This window comes from Rhineura floridana, chromosome 5 (genome assembly GCF_030035675.1).
Source record: "Rhineura floridana isolate rRhiFlo1 chromosome 5, rRhiFlo1.hap2, whole genome shotgun sequence".
In the NCBI taxonomy this organism is placed as follows: Eukaryota; Metazoa; Chordata; class Lepidosauria; order Squamata; family Rhineuridae; genus Rhineura; species Rhineura floridana.
In genome coordinates this window covers 140,527,424-140,545,681 of record NC_084484.1, presented here as the reverse complement: position 1 = coordinate 140,545,681, position 18,258 = coordinate 140,527,424, and the positions used below count along the sequence as shown (strand labels likewise).

The following is an 18,258-nucleotide window of genomic DNA, read 5'->3' as shown; positions in this document are numbered from 1 at the left end:
AAGCTCACTGGGCGACCTTGGCCAGTCACTGCCTCTCAGCCTCAGAGGAAGGAAATGGTGAACCACCACTGAATACCACTTACCATGAAAACCCTATTCATAGGGTTGCCACAAATCAGAATCGACGTGAAGGCTGTCAAATACATTTTCGAGCATGCTTACATGGGAGTAAATCGCACTGAACTCAATAAGCATGCAAATAATCAAACCTACCCTCTCCTCTTCCTGCCTCCCGTCACGTCCCTTTTGCCTCTTCCCTTCCCCTTCCTTCACCCCTCCCCCTCCTCTTCCAATCCCCTCCTTCCCCCTCCCACCCTTTCTGCTCCCCACTCCCCCCTTCTTCCTTCCGTATACTCTCCCCTCCCCCTCCTCCCCCCATGGCCAGTTTTACCTATTGTAAGCATGATTGTACAGCAGTAAACCCCATTGAACTCAATAAGCATGCAAATGATCAGACCTGCCTTTCCCCTCCTTCCCCTCTCCTCACCCTTTCTTCTCCCCTCCCTTCTTCCTTCCTTCTCCTCCACTGCCCACTTCAGGCTTCCCTCCCCATAGTCAGTTTTACCTATCCTAAGCATGATTGTACAGCAGTAAATCCCACTGAACTCAATAAACATGCAAATGATCAAAGCTGTCCTCCCCTTTCTCCCCCTCCTGCCTGCTCCCCTCCTCCTCCTCCCCTCCCCATCTCCTGTGGTTATCCTAGTCATGATTGCAGGGGAGTAAATCCCACTGAAGTCAATAAGCATGCAAATGATCAATCCATTCTCAGAAAACTTGCACAGGATCCCATTTCTTACCGCCTGGATTAAAAAGCAGAGAAATTCACTAATAGGCAAAAAATGGTTTAAGTATATACCTATAGCCAACAGATATTTCTGTCAAATGTTAAAAAGCAGGGAAATTTGGCAGCTATAGTGAAGCACCAGGGAAGCAGGAGACCTGACCTCCTTTCTGAGATATTGTACCACTCTACAAATGTGTCAAAACGCAAACACAATTTGGGTTGGTCTTTCACAGTCTAATCCACTTCCTGTGTAGCTTGGTAGAATTTGGTAACGTGCCTCTGAGCGTGACTGATGGCAGCACTTGCAATCAGCGCAAATAACAGAAACAAGACATGTGCTGTTCTGATCTTGTTTAGCAGGGAGGAAGCAACAATATTAAGACAGTTGATAGAGTTCAGATAGTCACTTTAAATATTTACGTTGCAATTTTTGTGAAGTTTCCTGTGGTAAATCATTCTGTTTTGCTTCTGTTTCTGTGAATATGTGAAGGACAGCAACACTTTGCAAAACTAAAAAAAAGCTCCAAAAACAATTATGGAATAATGTCACTGACTTTCCAATGGACATGAGGAGTGTCTCGGTTTGCACACGATAAAACAATGGGAAGTGAAATATATTCTAGCAAAATTCTAGGTGTGCTCTATGTTTTTAATTGACCGTGCCCACCTTTCCTTAAATGGAGTAGTTTAAGCATAGCAGGCTTAAAATATGTATCTTGGGGAAGCCAAGTTTGTTTTTTTCCAACAACTAGAGTCATTGCTTAAGTAGCAACATATTGTAATCAGTCTGATTTTACATCAAACTGCAGTTTCAAATTCAACTGTTAATGCTCCCAAAATAGAAATAGAACATAACCTCCAGTTCGAAACACAAAAGGCTGTCTTCACCATCATATGACATTGACCAATAAAAAGGCTTTGAAATTAATAAAAATAAATTTGACATAGATTTCTCAGATGAATAATGAGAGAAATATAATTTTCTAGGTTAGATTCTCTGTAGAAACAGTAGTAACACAGAAAAGAAGCAAACATACAAAAATGTAATTCTCCATCTTTGGAGATAGCAGGTGTTGCCACCAGTCACCATATGCTCAGAGGCACATGTTACCAAATTCTTGCAAGCTACACAGGAAGTGGATTGAACTGTGAAAGACCAACCTAAATGGTGTTCGCATTTTTACAAATATATAGGGCAGTACAATATTTCAGAGAGGAGGCCAGGTCTCCTGCTCCCCTGGTGCATTCACTATACCTGCTGAATTTCCCTGCTTTTTAAAGTTTGATAGAAATATCTGTGGGCTATAGGTACATTCTTAAACGGCAAGGTTTTTTAGATTAATATCCCGCCTTTCCTCCCAGTAGGAGGAATTAGTTTATCTTAAGTCTATCCTGTGAGTTCATGACAGTGCTGAGACTTGCTGCTTACCTGTTAATCTGCACCAACATTTAAGAAATGCTTCTAATATAATCTATTTGGCTAAATATATCTTGGCCTTGCAGTCCTCTGTTCCTCTACAAAATAGTTACTACCATGAGTATCCCGTTTTGAATTCAAGGGCGCTCTGATGAGGCTGGCTATTCATTGGAGAGCAGTCCTGAATGCCGGCATTAGAAAAGGGTGGCCAGCTTTTCTTTTTATATAAATCATACTTTTTTTCATTTATGTGAACTTCATGTGAAGTTACTCAAATAAATACTGTCATAAAATTGGAGGGAAGGTGGGATGGAGCAGCAACCATTTGCAGGATATACTGTGCCATTATGTTATCTTTCAGTGGTGGCAGTGCTGGTGGTTGTGCAAGAGGAAGGAAACAGGGAAGAGAAAAGACATACAGAGAGTTTGCGGGACAGGAATAGCAAAGGAAGCAGTGATGTGGGGAGCGGATGCTTCTCTGGAGTTGAGGATGAAGCTGGAGGGGAAAGGGGCATGGGCAGGGGGAACCTAGACCTGAGCTCCAGCCAAGTTGCATTACTGACCAGGGTTAGCCCAACCACAAAGTACACTGGCTGCAAGATCACTTTAGGAGAAAGACACATCAGGACATGGGATGCAAAAAGCTAACAGGAATAAATTATTGGAGGAGATGGTTTCGGAATATGGATGATGTGAACTCTCCTCAAGTTTTTAGGAAGAAATTGAGGGGAAAGTGCAACTGGTTCAAAGAGCTGTAAATGCATGTGTGTTTTAATGCCAATAAACAGGAGACATTAAATGACATGCATTTCCTGTTCCCTGTGCTTCACTGTCCCATGCAAGAGGAACCTTTTTGCTCTACGAAGAGGGCATGCCCATGCTCCCAATGGGAATGCTGCTTGCTCATCTTCCTTTTCTATCTGCTCCCTCTGCTCATCCTCTCCAAAAGTGCTCAAAGGGCGTCTGGCATCTCTGTTCCACCACCACCAGTCAGCCTGGGCTGTGTAATCCCTCAGAACACAATGAGCTTCCCCAATATTCTGCCTGCCTGTTTGCCTTTTGATGTGTTCCTTGGGCAGTCCTGCTCCCACCTCTTCTTCATTCCTTTCTCCCAGTCACACAAATGGCAACTCTGGCTTGACAGATGAATGTGCTTTAGTCCCCAGTCCTTTATTGCATTGGAGATAAGGAGTAAAAATGAAGAATTGAACTCATAGTGGAAAGAGAATGTATGCTTGCTAGTGAGGTATTAATTGATTTACATATAATTAGACAAGTGCTTGCTCCATCCTTTGCCAGGACTTTTCTGGGTATTTCAAGAAGAATGACGGCTTTGTCTTCTGGAAATCCTTTCCTTACAGGCAGGGGACTTGTTAAGGCTGGGATCCCCATCGTGGCCCCCATGAGCACCATGGCACCCCTTAATCCTTCCAGTTTTGTTATTTTTTAAATTCTTTTGTCAGTGTTGGGCTTGCAGGAAAAAGGAAAGTCTTTAGAGGGAAGCTGGGAGATTATGTGTTGGTCTCCCACTGTTCACCCCTCTTCCCTTCATTTCCTGAGAATGTCTCTGAGCTCATGTGGGCCCAGAAACATTCTTCATAAGAATGAAAAGGAAGAGGGGTGGGCAGTTGGAGCCTGATGCTTTACCTTCCAGCTGCCTTCTAATGTTTTTTTGGAAAGGACCCTGCCTGGTAAGCATGAGGGGTTGTGGGTAGTATGGAGCAGCCTGGGGATGATTTGTGATTATTTTTGTGTTTGGATGTGTCTGTTTTGAGTGTATGTTTTTTTTTTGCCTTGAGGGGGGGGGATTGCCTGTTTGTGGTGGTTGGGTTATATGTTTTAAAGGGGTGGACTCTGTGTGTGTGTTTTGTTTGTTTTGGAAGATTGCAGAGTGAGGATGTGTTTTGCACAACAATAAAAAACACAATGAAAAACAAGGCTAACAATAATTAAAGTGACTGGATAATTAAAACAGCTGCAAAAGCCCGTCAGCATAAAAAAGTGTTGAAGAGATGCCTGAAAGTTAAAAATGAGGGTGCCAGCTAAATCTCTTCAGAAACAGCATTCTGCAGCATAAAACCAGCAACGTTAAATGCCTGAATTCTAGTTGTGGCCATTTGGGCCTCTGTAACACAGAACTATTGAATTCTTTTTCTGGAGGGTTGGGGCATGTGTGCCTGTTTTTTTGGGGTGGGTGGCCTGTATGTGTATGTTTTGCCTGTTTTTTTTTCCTTTTGGGTGGGGTGTTCGTGTTGCCTGTTTTGTGGATGGATGGGATTTCTGTGTTTTGCCTGACTTTGTGAATTTTATTTTATTTATTTATTATTTGTATATGTTTTTATCTATTTTGGGGGGTTGTAGTCTTGTCTTTTTGGCTGTTCATTGTGACTAGGCCAGTCCTTAAGGCAGCCATTTTGTAACTTGGCCTCCATGCCAGTCATTTTGTGGTGGTGGCCACGGCAGCTTCTTTGTTTGCTAAATGTGCTGCCAGACCCAAAGTGGTGGGTGACCCTTGTGTTAGTGGAGTCCTGGATCTTTTGCACTGAGCCCCTGATCTCCTGAATCTTCCATCCCTTTAGAAAAAAACTTTGCTTATGAGGATGTTGGGTGTGCTGCAGTGCAAGTGAGATCTCAGCCATCTGCCGTCTTAATTTGCTCAGAGACCTAAATTTATGTTATGGGCCTGTGACCAGAGTCATTTAAGGACCCTGCTTATAGGGAATGGGCTCCTGTACATAAAATATATATGAACAGTACAGAAGTAAGGTGTATGTTTCTGAATAATCTCTACACAAGTACTTAATGCTGTATACCAATAGTCTTGTGAATACAGCTGGGGAAGTAATAGGACTTAAAACATGTTACATATGTTTGTTCAACTGAATGTTGAACAAACCATGCAGTCCTAGGTATGCACACTCGGAAGTAACTCCCACTGGTTTCAGTGTTACTTTCAGTTCACTGGAGCTTACTCCAAGGTAAGTTGCATAGCATGCAGCCTTAATCAACAATACCAGGACAAATTCTGTCTCTAACACGTTGACCCAGTTTGCATGTAGCACCAAGCCAAAGCATGGCTTAGCATGAATGAGCAAATCTGTGGGCTCCTGAAGACCACAGCCATTGTGCTTCTCCCCCTGACCCTGCTGCTGCTATGCAATCTGAGGCTAAGCCATAGTTTAGCTTAGTATTACAACCGAATCCTGATTTGTCTCTCTCCAGATAAACCACAAGGTTTGTCCTTGATTTATCACTCATGGTTTGACTGTTTGAGATAAACCACAAACTTGTATTTTGGCATAATGCTAAGCCAAACCATAGGTTAGCCCCAGACAGCACAGCAGTAGCAGAACTAAGGAAGGAGTGCAGCAGCCACACTCTTCACTACAGGAACCTGCATATTTCCTCATTCTCATTAAGCCATGGTTGGCTTAGCCTTATGTGTGAACAGAGCATCTGTGTAGGCATGAAGTTGTATTGCAGCAAAATGGGATTTATTCTCATGTAAACAACAGTCTTTTTTTTAAAAAAAATTCCTCTATAGAATGAATAACGGACCTGTTTTAGGCTATGAAGAAGATGTTGGAAGGAAGACAACGTTCCGTCTCTTTTATCCCGAGTCTGTTTTTCCAGATACAATTCACTATGACCCTAACACAACTGCAGTCCTCGTTGTCTTCAAGACCCCTGACTTAAAATGGCTTTGGGATCTGTTAAGTGGCCAGCATTTAATAGTAAGCCAGTTTTTATTTATTTATTTATTAATGATTCAGTTTATATGGCTACCCATTAATAAAATTCGTTAGACAGCTTACAAAATAAAAACAAACATACTTTTTCAAAAAAATGAAATGTGTTAATTAAAACAACTATCAGTAAAAAATGTATAAAACTTTACCTAGCAGAGACAGAATAAAACAATTTATAGCTTAGTTTAAAACTGTACTAAAAGAGCAGGAGTATAATGTTGATTTAAAAACATGTGTAAACAATCGCCTAAGGTTTGTTTTAAAGCACATGTTTAAAAGGCCTGCGTAAATAGAAAGGCCTTCACCTAGCACCGGAACTATCATAAAGAAGGCACTAGGTGAGCCTTCCCCCTCTTTGTGTGTGTGTGTGTGCTCTTTTCCTCTTCCTCCTCTTCCGCTTACCACATCTTTGTACTGTGCCCCTAGTAGTAATTTGGGATGTGAATTACGTCAGTGGTTCCCAACCTGGGAGCCGCGAAGTAATCCAGAGGGGGCCGTGAACAGTAAAGAAATGAATTATTTATTAATTTTTTTTAAAAAAGTCTTCACTCCCTCTACACTGTCTGCTTCCCACTGCCGCTGCAGATGACACCTCCCCTTTGCTCCTAACAAGAGGGGAGGCCTTTTCTGAAGCTCCAGAGCGTCTTTCAGGCGCACTAAGGGCAGGCATCTGCCTATAAAATACATGGCAGATGCCAAAGGAGGCTGAGGGTAGAGCTACCAGGAAGAAGAGGGGATTACTATCACTGATTCCCGTCTCCTTGCACTGCCGCTACTGGTAACACCCTTACTTAGAATGAGAGGAGAGGGCTTTTTGTGAAGCAAAAAGAAGCAAGGCTGCACAGAAAGGCTGCTTTCCCCCTTCCTTCCTGGCAGTCACAATTTTTTTCCAGCTTATAAAGGGGGTCCCGTGCTCATAAAGGTTGGGAACCACTGAATTACATGATTTAGGAACTGGCTTGCTTATGAGGTATATGCAGTACTTTTTTTTCCCTGGTGTGTCTTCATAAAAGTGTTGTGGGTGCCAGCACAAAATGGCAGGCACGGGCCGCAAAAAAAGGAAGAGCTGACGGTATTCCGTACTGGTAAGTACTATTACAAAAAAAGCACTGGATATATATGAGCTGCCTGCACTGTCAGCCTTGAGGAAGACAGCTGTGAGCAATGCTCCTAATGAAATAAAACAAAGGAAGACCCATTTTAGTGTGACAGATTACTGCATATTCTACCTTGCTTTGATGGTTGCCCTTCCTTATTATGGCTAGCATAAAAACAGAGGGTTGTTGCCCATGCTGCGCAAGGGGCATTTCACTCACAAAATGGGTTTTCTCCTTCCTCTCCTCTGCCTGGGTGCCCACAAAACCTGCTCCAGAGGGTCCCCCAAGCCTCTTGAGCAGATTTTGAGGGTGCACAAGGTGATGTAGAGAAGGCGGCAGATCTGTGGCACAAGTGGAAGTCTCTTGCATGCGCAGAATGGCAGCACTGGACACAGTCCAGAATTCAGAGTTTGATTTATGTAATTATTTTTACTGCAGAATGTGAGGGAAATATATTGCACCAGGTCTTTAGCTGATATAATATGGTGGTTGGGTTGCTGTGTTGAATAGAATGATTTCAGATCCTTTGAGCCGCAGTCTTTGGCTAGAAAGGCTACCTCCTATCTTTCACTTATATCTGAGCAACTTGTGGTTGAGGGATAAGGGAAAGCAGCACTCTTGTTTTTTTCCATCCTGCTCCATCTCAGCATTCCAACATGGAGGTTGCAGGAGCCAGGTTTACTGTGAAGCTGTCCCTCTGGCTTCATCTCTCCTACATTGCTGTGTTAAAATGCCAAAGCTGCGGGCTATCGGGAGACTGAGAGATGAGAACTTCAATCCAGTAGCAGTTGGTGGGCCGTGGGTGTTTGGGAGTCATCCCTGATTTTCCCTTCCCAACCGTGCAACATGTAGATGGTGGCGGGGAGTCACACCTTCTTTTCTGTGAGACTTATTGGAAGGAGGAAGAGAGGAACAGTCTATACATGAAGGAATGAATGGTATGGACCTGTGAACTGTTTCAGCACCTGTTCTCCTTGCCTGGTTCTGCCTGCCCTGGCTCTATCACAACTCCTGATGTACATTGGGAAGGGGAGGGAGGTTAGTAGCGTCAAAGAAGCCGTCCTCTCATTCTCTCTCTGTGTGTGTGATTTTCTCTCTCAGAGAAAGGATATCTCATGCAAGTATAGGAATATATAATGCGTATTTATTTTTTTTAGACAATTTATATTCTGCTTGTATTTAAAAGAAACTCTTAAGTGTTGTACAACATAAATTAAACATCTTAAACAGCAAATACAACTGTCATGAATTGCTGCCAGTTCTCACCAGGACTCAGTTTCCAAGCCCAGGACAATTCATAGAATCATAGAGTTGGAAGGGGCCTTGTAGGCCATCGAGTCCAACCCCCTGCTCACAGCAGGAAATCCACAGCTAGAGCATCTCCCGCAGATAGCTGTCCAGCCTCTGCTTGAAGACGTCCAGCGAAGGGGATCCCACCACCTCCCTAGGCAGTCGGTTCCATTGCCGAACTGCCCTTACTGTCAAGAAGTTCCTTCTAATGTCCAATCTGAATCTGTGCTCCTGCAACTTAAAACCATTAGACCTAGTCCTACCCTCTGGGGGAGCAGAGAACAAATCTGTACCCTCCTCTATGTGACAGCCTTTCAGGTACTTAAAGAGTGCAATCATGTCACCCCTCAGCCTTCTCTTCACCAGACTGAACATGCCAAGTTCCTTCAACCTTTCCTCATAAGACTTGTTCTCCATACCGGCTATCATCCTCATCGCCCTCTTCTGAACCCGCTCTAACTTGTCTATATCTTTCTTAAAATGAGGTGCCCAGAACTGAACGCAGTATTCCAGATGAGGCCTAACCAATGCAGAATATAGTGGGACTATTACTTCCCTCGACCTGGAAACTATAGCTCTGTTTATGCAGCCCAAAACCGCGTTTGCCTTTTTTGCCGCAGCATCACACTGCTGGGTCATGTTCAACTTGCAATCCACTACAATTCCAAGGTCCTTCTCACACGCACTACTGCTAAGCTGGGTATTTCCCATCCTGTACCCGTGCATTTTGTTTTTGTGGCCTAATTGCAGAATCCTGCATTTGTCTTTATTGAATGTCATTTTATTAATTTCAGCCCAATTTTCTAGTCTATCCAGGTCCCTTTGGATTTTATTCCTGTCTTCCATTGTGTTAGCTATCCCTCCCAGTTTCGTATCATCTGCAAACTTCATAAGGCTTCCCTCCACCCCATCGTCTAAGTCATTGATAAAAATGTTGAAGAGTATCAGTCCCAGGACAGAACCCTGTGGCACTCCACTTGAGACCTCCTTCCAGTCTGAAGCAGAGCCACCGACGACCACTCTTTGAGTACGGTTTTCCAACCAGTTGTGAATCCACCTGACAGTATTTCCATGTAGTCCACATTTGACTAGTTTGCTAATCAAAAGGTCGTGGGGGACTTTGTCAAACGCCTTGCTGAAATCTAGATAGATGACATCTACAGCATTTCCACCATCTACTAAGCTAGTGACCCGATCAAAAAAAGAGATGAGATTAGTTTGACAGGATTTTTTCTTGACAAACCCACGCTGGCTCCTTCTAATCACAGCATTGTCATCTAGATAGTTGCCAATGGACTCTTTTATTATCCGTTCTAATATCTTTCCCGGTATTGAAGTCAGACTGACCGGCCTGTAATTTCCCGGATCTTCGCCCAGGCACAACCTGTCCCTCCCTTACCAGAGCTGAGTAAACCAACATCAACCCTGCAAGATAGGTAGCCTGCCATCACCACTTAATCCTGGTCACCCACTCTGGGCCAAGGGGAAACCCAAAGTGCCAGAAATAGACCTGTCAAGGATTCCAGAAGTGCCAAAGATGCACTCCTTGATTTGGATCCTTAGGCAAAATATCCAAATATACAGTAGTCCATGGCTAATTGGCCAAGGTATTGGACTCGGAGCCAAATCTCCCCTAACAAACACTGGTAAATAAAAAGTAGCTTTATTAAATAAAATATAAGTGCACAAGTATAGCTGCAAAATAATTCCTTAAAACCCATACCCCTGAGGGCCATGTAAAATACAGAGAGTTACAGTCACAGATAAAAATAACAAAACTGTCCAGCCTAATCTATACTTACAATAGAGGTAAACAGCAAAATAACTGCATGGTTCCATATCTTCCCAGAGATGTATAGCCTGGATAGCAGATGGAACATGCAACTTCAACATAAGGTAACATCAAGAACATTGAGGAACAAAGGCTAAGGTCTGAATCCTATTTTTATTGGAAAATATCCAGCAACAGCCAGGAATTAATTAGCCAGTCAGGGGGCTTTCTGATGATGAAATCTTCTGGAGCTTTTGTGCCTAACGGTCACCAACCTTCCCAGGCTGATTGGCCTTGAAGTACTAGTCTCAACTGATAAGCAGGTGTTCTTGCTTGTAGCTTCAGCTAGCTTCAGCTGTGAGAACTGCAATCTCATGGCCTCTCAGAGGCCCCATTTCAGACAAGATGTTTCCCCCCACCATTCCTTGCCTCAGAACCATTTTAGTTTTTAACCTTTTAAACCAGGCATTCTTGACAACAACTACGATATCATAAAATACAATTGGTAACTGCACAGAACATCCCCATTAGTATTAATATTTAGTATAAACATTGCATATAATTATTATAAAACGTATGTGCATTGCGTACACACACAAGATCTCCTATACAGACATATAAGGCTGTAACTCATTGGTAGAGCATGTGCTTTGCATGCAGGAGGTCCCAAGTTCAATTCTGGACATCTCCAGGTAGGGAAAATCACCCACCTGAAACCCTAGAGAGCTGCTGCCAGTCAGTGGTTATGACAGATGGACTGATGCTCTGACTAAGTGGAAAGCAGCTCCCTATGTCCCTATATTAGTTAGGGAAGCTCTTGATCAACCCTCCTCAACTTGGTGCCTTTCAGAAGTTTTGGACTACAACTCCCATCAGCCTTAGCCAGCACAGCCAATGATCAGAGATCGTGGGAGTTGTAGCCAAAACTTCTGGACGACGCCACATTGGCAAAAACTGGTCCAGATATTCCTTCTCTCTCACCCTCTTTCAAAAGTGTAAATCCATTATTTTGCAGCAGATTATTTGGGGAAATAAGAAGTGGGGAAACGGGTTGTAGGGAAATGGCCTTGATGGTAAGAGTCAACAAAAGTTTGAGCCACTATCGCCATTTAAGACTTTTTAAACCCTTACAATCTACTGACCCTCCTTTGATACAAGAGCAGAGCTAAGCGGAAGGCACATCAAGTAAATCCTCATCATGGCCATCTTCCATCTGGAAACCAATGTCCTCACTGTGGGAGGCTGTGTGGATCCAGAATTGGCCTCCACAGTCACTTACGGACCCACCGTTAAAGACCTTATCTTGGAAGACTCAGCCACGAGTGATCGCCAATGAATGAATGAATTAAGACTTTTTAAACCCTTACCATCTACTGACCCTCTTTTGATACAAGAGCAGAGCTTATTTGTACACATAACTTTGGAGCAAAACAGATCTTCAATCTATGCCCATTGTCTGGAACGGCAGTCTGCTATGGGCCGTGGTCCCCTTCTTTGAGTTTGTGCAAGAAATACACTTAAGATGTTCTTGCACTGTTGCATCCCTTTTCATGTTGTTTTCTATCTCAGAAAATATTTGCATTGAAGTTTTATCTTGTATTCCTTGCACATTTATCCCCCACCCTCATGCTCTCTCTTGCCCACTTAAAACTGATAGTGATCAAAATTCTCATCTGTAATGTGCCTTGCAAATCAAAACAAGAGAGTTGACTGTGGTCAAAATGTAGTGCTACTTTGAAAATGGAAGTCTGTTTTCCCAAACCCTCCAGTGTAGGCCAAGGGACAGCACCAGAAACCATAGATCTGATATCCACATCATACATGTTTACATTTAATGCACAACTAAAGCACATGGCTTCCCATCTAGAATACTGGAAACTGTAGTTTACACTTCACAGAGCTATGGACTCTCGGCACTCTTAAACTACAGGATTCTTGTAAGGAAACATCCAGGTGGTTTACAAGAAACATTAAAATGATCAATAAATAATATATAGGCTAATCAGTGTAATCACCGAAGTTCTGAGTGGTTCTTTCCTTGAAGTGGAAAGATAAACAAATGGTGATATGTTTTCCTTCAGGACCCAAAAGGCCATTGTTGTCATTGTAACCCAAAATTGCAGGCTTGTGAATTTTTTTTAAACATTACTCTCTCCAGATATATAGCTAGATAAAGTATGTAAAATATGTGTTTATTAAAATGGTGTCATAATAGGAAAGGCTGTTTTTCAGTGGTTCCTCTTGACCTTCGGGGTGAATATAAAATTAGACATCATATTAGACATCATGTGGTTTCCCTACAAATCCCTAGAACAGTGTATTCCATTTCTGATCAGCTCTGTTGTACAACTTTATTTTTTTTGTGGCCGTGAAAGAACTTGATCATCAAGTTGTTTTCACATTATAAGAAATTCTTGATTCATTTGTTTCCCTTTCCCATAATTCATGACTATGAAACATTGATGCTCAGAATGTCTTTTGGAATGCAGGATGACTGGTCCCAAAGTATGAAAAGCATTTATAACTGGGCTGCTTCTTTTAGGGTGGGACAGTGTGAGGTTTCTTTCCTTTACAACATCTATCCCAATGATGTGTGCTTTCGTAACCTCCCTACCTCTTACTTGATTTACCAGTTGGGTGCTCAAGCTGTTACAGAGGTACAGCTTTGAAATGTTAATGACAAGCTCTTTGTTCCATAGAGAACAAATGCCTTTTGGAAAAAACCAGCAACACAAATGATATATAAAGCCAACCAAATCAGAATCCTTGATCCAACCATTATTAAGAAAACAGCATACGAGTTCCTGCACTTACCCACAGCGCTCTCCAAGCACGAAGTAAGTATCTGTGATGTCCCTGTATTTAATATCTGTAAATATGGTAAGTGCGGGTTTATTAAGCGATATATGGTAAGTGACTGAGTGAGAGGGGGGAGTACATGGGCTAGAATGCTGGAGAATGTTGGATGGTGATTGGCTGAGTGTTTGAATGGCTGAAGGTATAAATGAGAGGATGACAGTTGAGTCAGGGGGAGTTGTGGGGGAGTTGTTGAGGGAGTTGAGAGACTCGTGAGTGGAGAGTTATTTGGATGAGTTGGTTGGCAGAGTTCTGAGGGAGGGTTGGATTATATTTGGCTGGTATTTAGGCAGAATATATAAGACTGGAAACATAAAGAGTGACACTATATGAAACCATACGCTTGTTGAACATTCCTAAAGAAATCTTGTTATTTCCTGGTGTTATCACATAAATACTTTTATTGGTTTACCAAAAGCCTGATCCTTGGCTGGGGATACACAGACCAGAAGGGAGGGCAGGGTAATTACCAAGGCTGGAGGGAAACAGTATTGAATAAATGGTGGCAGCGGTGAAGAGAGATACTGTAACATCGTCAAGTATCCAGAGCAACCCAGGATTGTATGCTTTATAGACAAAGATACAGGGGGGTTGTGGACAGCAAGGGCACCCAGACACAAAGTAACAAGCCATAGGGAGACTAAGGTGAAGTCTCTAGCAGTATTGTTTACAGGGCTTGGCTGGTGGTGGTGCCTAGCAGTGGGATCTTGTGAGATCTGTGCTGGAGCGTGTGAGAGAACAAATAAAAAATGAGATCCTAACAGGTGGTGGCCCTGGTGGGAGTATCACAGGTAGAGCCAGCTGGTGGGATCGTCACAGTAATATCTTACATTGATTATTCCAATAGCATCTAAGAAAATGGTAGTCAAGGGAGATGCTTGACAATAACTCTGTTTGGACATTATACAAATCTGGAAATGCAACATGTGAGAGGGGAGAATGGGAATGAATGTGGCAACTCTGTTCCCATCTCTGTTGCCTTCCATGAGTTGGCAGGATCCTGCTTTTTCTTGAGGAGGATTGCCATGTACAGTAGGAACCCCAGGGTTCTACGTCATGTGGTGAGCCTCCACAATGAAGACTAGAAGCAGGCTAGTGTTATAGGATTGGGGGGTTGGCATGGATGATGTCTTTGGATCACCTTCCAGATTGTGATTTTGTTATCTGTAGATATGCAGTTCATATTAGATCTGCTGAACTGGTCAAATCAATTTCTTTCATAGTTCTAGTTACTTTGTTCAGCTGATAGACCAGATTTGGGCCAAGGCAGTCCTGTTGCTATAGGAACTCTTGCAGGAGAGTGATCTCCCCTCCCTCCCCCAGTTTTTGGTGTGTGTGTTAAGTCTGATGTGAAGCTGGAAAGACACATCGAGGCTTGCCTCGCTCTTCCTGCTGAATCCAAAGCTATAGCTTCCGGGAGCCTCCCCTAGAAGCCTAATGGGGAAGCAAGATCTATTGGAGTGTTAATGCTAAAAACCCTTCCATCTTATGCTCAGGTTGTATATATGTGTAAATAAAACCATATAACCTAAAGACACCACAGTCTCCACTGACCTTCATTCTTCCCCCTTCAGACAATCATCCTCCAACTTGTGGGACGCAACAAAAGGTGAAACTAGCATGCTTGTTCCCACTCTCCCAACTCCCTTGTTGTATTGCAGGATTTATTAAATGCCTGAATAGGGCTAATCTCACACCAGAAAGCTTTGTGTGGATTTCATTGTCCTGAAAGTAGTGACAGTTTTACATTATAGTAAGATGACGACACTGGTGGTGATGATAATGATTACATTTATATCTGCCTTTTCCTTCTCTGAGCTCAATGCTTCCTTCTTTCTCCTTCATCCCACCCCCCTTTTTCTTCACAGTCCTGTGAGGGCATGCCTAAAATTGTTGTTTACTGTCAGTATTTATAAGAACTTATTGATGACTTAAGACTTATGACTTGCCTTATAACTGATTGTTTTAAATATGATCAGCTACCGATTTAATCTGCTTGTTTAATAAAAATTATATACTGTTTTTCATCAAAGTTGTGTGTTAAATGGAAACCAGAAACAATGACAAGTTTAACAGCAACAATAAAAACTAGGGCTGTCAACCAATTTTAAAAAAGTAATTGAATAATCATCTGCCTTTTAAAGGATCAGCTTGATTCATTGCATTTAAATAAATGTGTATATTACTAAAATCTTTTCACAGGGACTCTCTTGAGATATTGTTCGTAATGTAAAGTAACTTAGAATTTAATACATTTCAGGTTACCACTCGCTGTCCTGGGGCTCATATAATGCTACATCAGGATTTAGTATGCCATGGATGACCTCAGTGAGCCCAAGTGAAGCATTTGGCTTGCATGTTCACCTTCCACTCTCCTCCCCCTACACTGTTGGAATGAAAATTTCACAAGAGTTTAACGTCAGTTTTAAAAAATCTTGGCTTAGTGCAGGGGTAGGAAACTAGGTTGGGACAGCAAGTCAGAGCCTTATCTTCCCTTCCCCATATGGAGTAAATTTGACAGATGGGCAGGGCCAACCAATTATCAATAACCTGATATCACGATTGCATAGGGCGACAGGGCACTTTGAAATCCCCACAATCATCAGGACTGCAAAGCACCACACATGGTTTGCAAACAGCCTTGAACAGTGCTTTGAAGCCCTGTTGATCACCTGACCATTGGTGCTTCAAAGCGCCAAACAGGGTTGTTTGCATAGGGCTCTCTGCTCAGGTCTTTGCAAGCTCCTGCAAAGATCGGCTGGCTATAGAGTTACCCACAGGAAACACTGTGGTGCAGTCAGTGCCATGGAGCCTGAAGCTGATCGGTGCTTACTTCAGATGTTGCTTTCTGATGGGATTGGCTGCACTAGGGAGTTCCCCATGGGGAACTCGGAGAACAGCTGGTCCCATCTGGCTTGCTCTTGCTGAATGGTTGTAACAGAAAGCATCCCTTGCCAATGCACAATCAGGACCGTACTTTAGGGTTGCTGATGTGACATCAGGTGTGGGGCAGGTGGAGTTGGATTTGGGGGGAATGGCCTCATGGGCCAAAGTGGAACCTGTAATGGTCCTAATTAGGATCATGGGCCAGAGGTTCCCCCATTCTGCCTTAGTGTAACATTCAATTTAGGAATGCTGGTTTAAAACAAACAATGGTTAATTTAACAAGCTAGCTTCTTAACCTATGAGTGGAATTTGGCTTGTTATGAAAGTTACCATTAAACAAAACAAAAACCCCAGAACAGGATCCATGGCTCGAGTATATCACTAGACAGAGATTCTTTGAAAGTGAACCTCAGCTCTTGCATAGTCGTCCCAACCATGAGGGGTGGGGGGTGGAGGAGGGGCTTGGAGCTGGAAGCATGCAAATCCAATGGTTTAGTGTTATGTGCAAAACATGACTATTGTTTGATGGAAAGACCCATTTTAATATTATCTTTTTGCTCCTAATTATAGTAACACCCTAGAATCAACAGAGCATTAAAAATAAATAGCTGTCCCTTTGACTCCCAATTCATCAAGTTTGTTCCTTTCCACAGATTAATTAATTAAAGCTTTAGATTAGCTTATCTACTGATTAAGACATGCTGCCTTAATAAAAGTCCTACCAGCAACTCCAACAGATGCCAGAACTTCCCCGCTCCAGAGCTTGGCAAAACAGGAATGTCTCTAGCATCAGCCAGAAACGCTTTGTGGATGTAGGTTGGCAGCTCTCCCAGGAGAGCAAATTATTCAAAGATGGAACAAGTGGCTGCTTCCCAGAATTTTGGCACACCCGGGTGAGATTTGAGCCCTGTAAAAGGGCAGATGGACATTTAGTATAAAAGAGCAAGGAATGGAAGGAAAGAGTGCTGTCTGTCTGGTAAACCATTCTTTAAATAGAAAATTTCAATTAAAGCTCCCCAAAACAAATGCTGCTTGTGGGTGGAGTGATGGTCTTTGGTCTTCAGGTTTTAAGCAATATAGCTATTGGATTGTGATTGGTGAGTTTGTATTCCTCAGTTTTTGGCAGCTGCAGTGAAGTGCTTAACAAAGAACCTATTGAGAGGGCCCATAATTATTAATCACTTTTGAAATGCTTGCCTTTTGATATCAAGATAGCAGCTGCTTGGCTGAAGAAGTGAGCAGCCATTGCAGACAGGGCTGTCACCAGGCATGACTGGGCCCTTGAGCACCAGCCTTACAGGCCCGAGGCACAGTGGCCCAACACTGTGGTGTTGTATACCCATACAAGTGGTGTGGGGCTAATGAGCCAGCCTGCGCGCCCCACCTAACCTCTTGTGTCATGTGCTATCTAAGCCCATGCTTTCTTTATTGCTGCGGGTGTCTGGGAGCTCTATCTCCATGATCCATGGCAGGGTCGGATTGCAGGCCTCGAACAGGAGTGCCACCCTCCCATCCTAAGGATTGGCCCTTCAGGGCCCCCTCTGGGCTGCAGGGGCCCTTGGCGAGGGCCCAACCTGGCCACCCTCTGGCATTGGCCCTGATTGCAGAGGAGGAAATGCATAGCTGAGCCAAGGCATGCCACAAGACTTTCATGTATAATTTAGTACCTACATGGCTCCCAAGCCACCATCTGGGAGTCAATATGATATGATGTATGGTTACGCACATACACACACATATTAAGGATCAACTTAAATTAGTGAGCAAGCTTTTGAGTTCACCAGAGTTCTTTAGTCTGGATCACAAAAGTCCCTTTTGTTATTTTGCTTAATATCCAGCCTAAAGATGAGTTCTGGAAAACATGAAAGCTTGCTAGAGATTATGTGACATTTGGGATGTTCCTAACAACGATGTAATCCTATGTTGACTGTAATATAAGCTGCAGCAATCTAAGTATAGACATTCTTTTTAAGCTGTAAAACTAATAAAGGAGTCCAGAATATGGCTTTTAATTCTCTGAAGTTTGAAATAAGTGTTCAGTTTAAGCAAAACATTTAGTTCTGTTTAATAAGTAGCCAAGCACTGATGTGCAGTGCTTGTGTGGTGGATGTGTTTACAAATCACGTTTTTGTTTTATTTAGCTTGTGTTTTGTTCCTTTTTTAGAAACCCAAGCATCCTACAACAGGGTTAATTGCCATTGCTTTTGCATTTCATATATGCAGTGAAGTTCACCTGGCAGGCTTCAAGTATAATTTTGAGGACCGAAACAGTTCTTTGCACTATTATGGTGATGACACCATGTCTCTGATGATTCAGGTAATGTGCTATTAGCATGCATATTTAATTTAATTTTGATTGGGTTTTATAAAATGGTGGGTTTGTGTTATCAGAAAGGGAGAGTGCT

At 42.8% G+C, this 18,258-nt stretch overlaps 1 protein-coding gene across 6 annotated transcripts in view; it reads left to right on the top strand.

The window, feature by feature from the left end:
- Positions 1-18,258, top strand: part of ST3GAL6 (ST3 beta-galactoside alpha-2,3-sialyltransferase 6) — an 83,521-nt gene that overhangs the window by 60,812 nt on the left and 4,451 nt on the right. For all 6 annotated transcript variants that reach the window (XM_061628255.1, XM_061628252.1, XM_061628251.1 and 3 more), the window contains 3 exons: positions 5,749-5,938; positions 12,811-12,948; positions 18,018-18,170. In XM_061628255.1, coding sequence (XP_061484239.1) covers positions 5,749-5,938; positions 12,811-12,948; positions 18,018-18,170 — 481 coding nt within the window. The remainder of the gene's footprint in view (positions 1-5,748; positions 5,939-12,810; positions 12,949-18,017; positions 18,171-18,258) is intronic.